Below are 1222 nucleotides of genomic sequence, written 5' to 3'. Positions count from 1 at the left end.
CAGCAACCACATGGTGGCTCACAACCATCTGTAATGAGGTCTGGTGCCCTCTTCTGGCCTGCAGACATACACACAGACAGAACATTGTATACATAGTAAATAAATAAATATTTTTCTAAAAAAGATGTTTTGATGTAAAAGTTGGGGAAAAAACATATTTGACATATTTGTGCTGGAGGTTAACATTGGAGGATGGGAAAAACTTGTTAGTGTGGGAACAAACATGTTTGTTTTTGATATATAAAGACGGCTGGGGGTGTGGTTAGGGGGTGGAGCACTGGGTTGCCAGGGATGCTGTCTGGTCACTATTGTTAACAGTTTATTGGGGCAGGAGACAATATGTACATACATGGAGGTCAGAGGTCCCTCCCTGCAGCCCCTACGTGTTTGGCTGTCTCTCAACGTCTGTCTATCTTGCCTGGCTTGGGAGTCCCCCTGGCTGGTCCTTCACCTTCCTGGAGCGCAGGCACTGTCTCAGTCTGTCCCACAGCCAGAAACAGTTGCAGATCTTAAAGCAGCCATGGAACAGCCAGTACCAGAAGTTCTTGAAGCGCTGGCCCCTCTCAGTGCTCAGCTCCTTGGGGATGGCGTAGGCTAGCCATATGCTCAGTAGTGTTGTAACCACCAGCAGCATGATGCTGAGCACCGGCGGGAACATCGCCATGGGTAAGGCCCCGTACACGTACACACTGAATACGGTGTTTAGGCTGCAGTAGCTGCAGGGAACAGTGGGCATAGACTGTCCTGGGTCCCCACTCCTGTTCACAAGGCCAGCTTTCTCTTTGCATGGGCACTAAAATAGGTTTTTCTGTTTGGAGGAAAGGGGACTAAGGACAATTACATCACCATTTGAAAGAAAAACATGATGACAGGACAGCTGAACTTTGGCTGCTGCCAGACAGTGAGAGAGCCTGGTGAGGTCAGGGGCGTGGAGGACCAACAGCCTCAGCGAGGGGAGGGAGGAGTCTGGAGTGAAAGCCTGCAGCCCGGCAAGCGTCCAGGAGGCCAGGCGGATGACCACCCTTATGCGGCCACAGCCCACAGTTGACCGTGATCTTCTGTAGCCCAGACTGGCCTCAAACTAGTTCTGTAGCCAAAGATGGCCTTGAACTCTTGATCCTCCTGTGTCTGTCCATCTCCCCATTGCTGGGGTAACAGACACACACTACCATCCCCAGAATCGCCAAACCTCTGTGTCACCTCTCCTTGACACCCCCCCCCC

At 51.5% G+C, this 1222-nt stretch overlaps 1 protein-coding gene across 1 annotated transcript in view; it reads right to left on the bottom strand.

Moving 5' to 3' along the window:
• Nucleotides 1-1222, bottom strand: part of Catsperd (cation channel sperm associated auxiliary subunit delta) — a 48249-nt gene that overhangs the window by 3836 nt on the left and 43191 nt on the right. Inside the window, exon 19 of the mRNA XM_005371138.2 lies at nucleotides 419-716. Coding sequence (XP_005371195.2) covers nucleotides 419-716 — 298 coding nt within the window. The remainder of the gene's footprint in view (nucleotides 1-418; nucleotides 717-1222) is intronic.

Source organism: Microtus ochrogaster, unplaced genomic scaffold (genome assembly GCF_000317375.1).
Source record: "Microtus ochrogaster isolate Prairie Vole_2 unplaced genomic scaffold, MicOch1.0 UNK98, whole genome shotgun sequence".
Taxonomy (NCBI): Eukaryota; Metazoa; Chordata; class Mammalia; order Rodentia; family Cricetidae; genus Microtus; species Microtus ochrogaster.
This window is presented reverse-complemented; position numbering and strand designations above follow the sequence as displayed.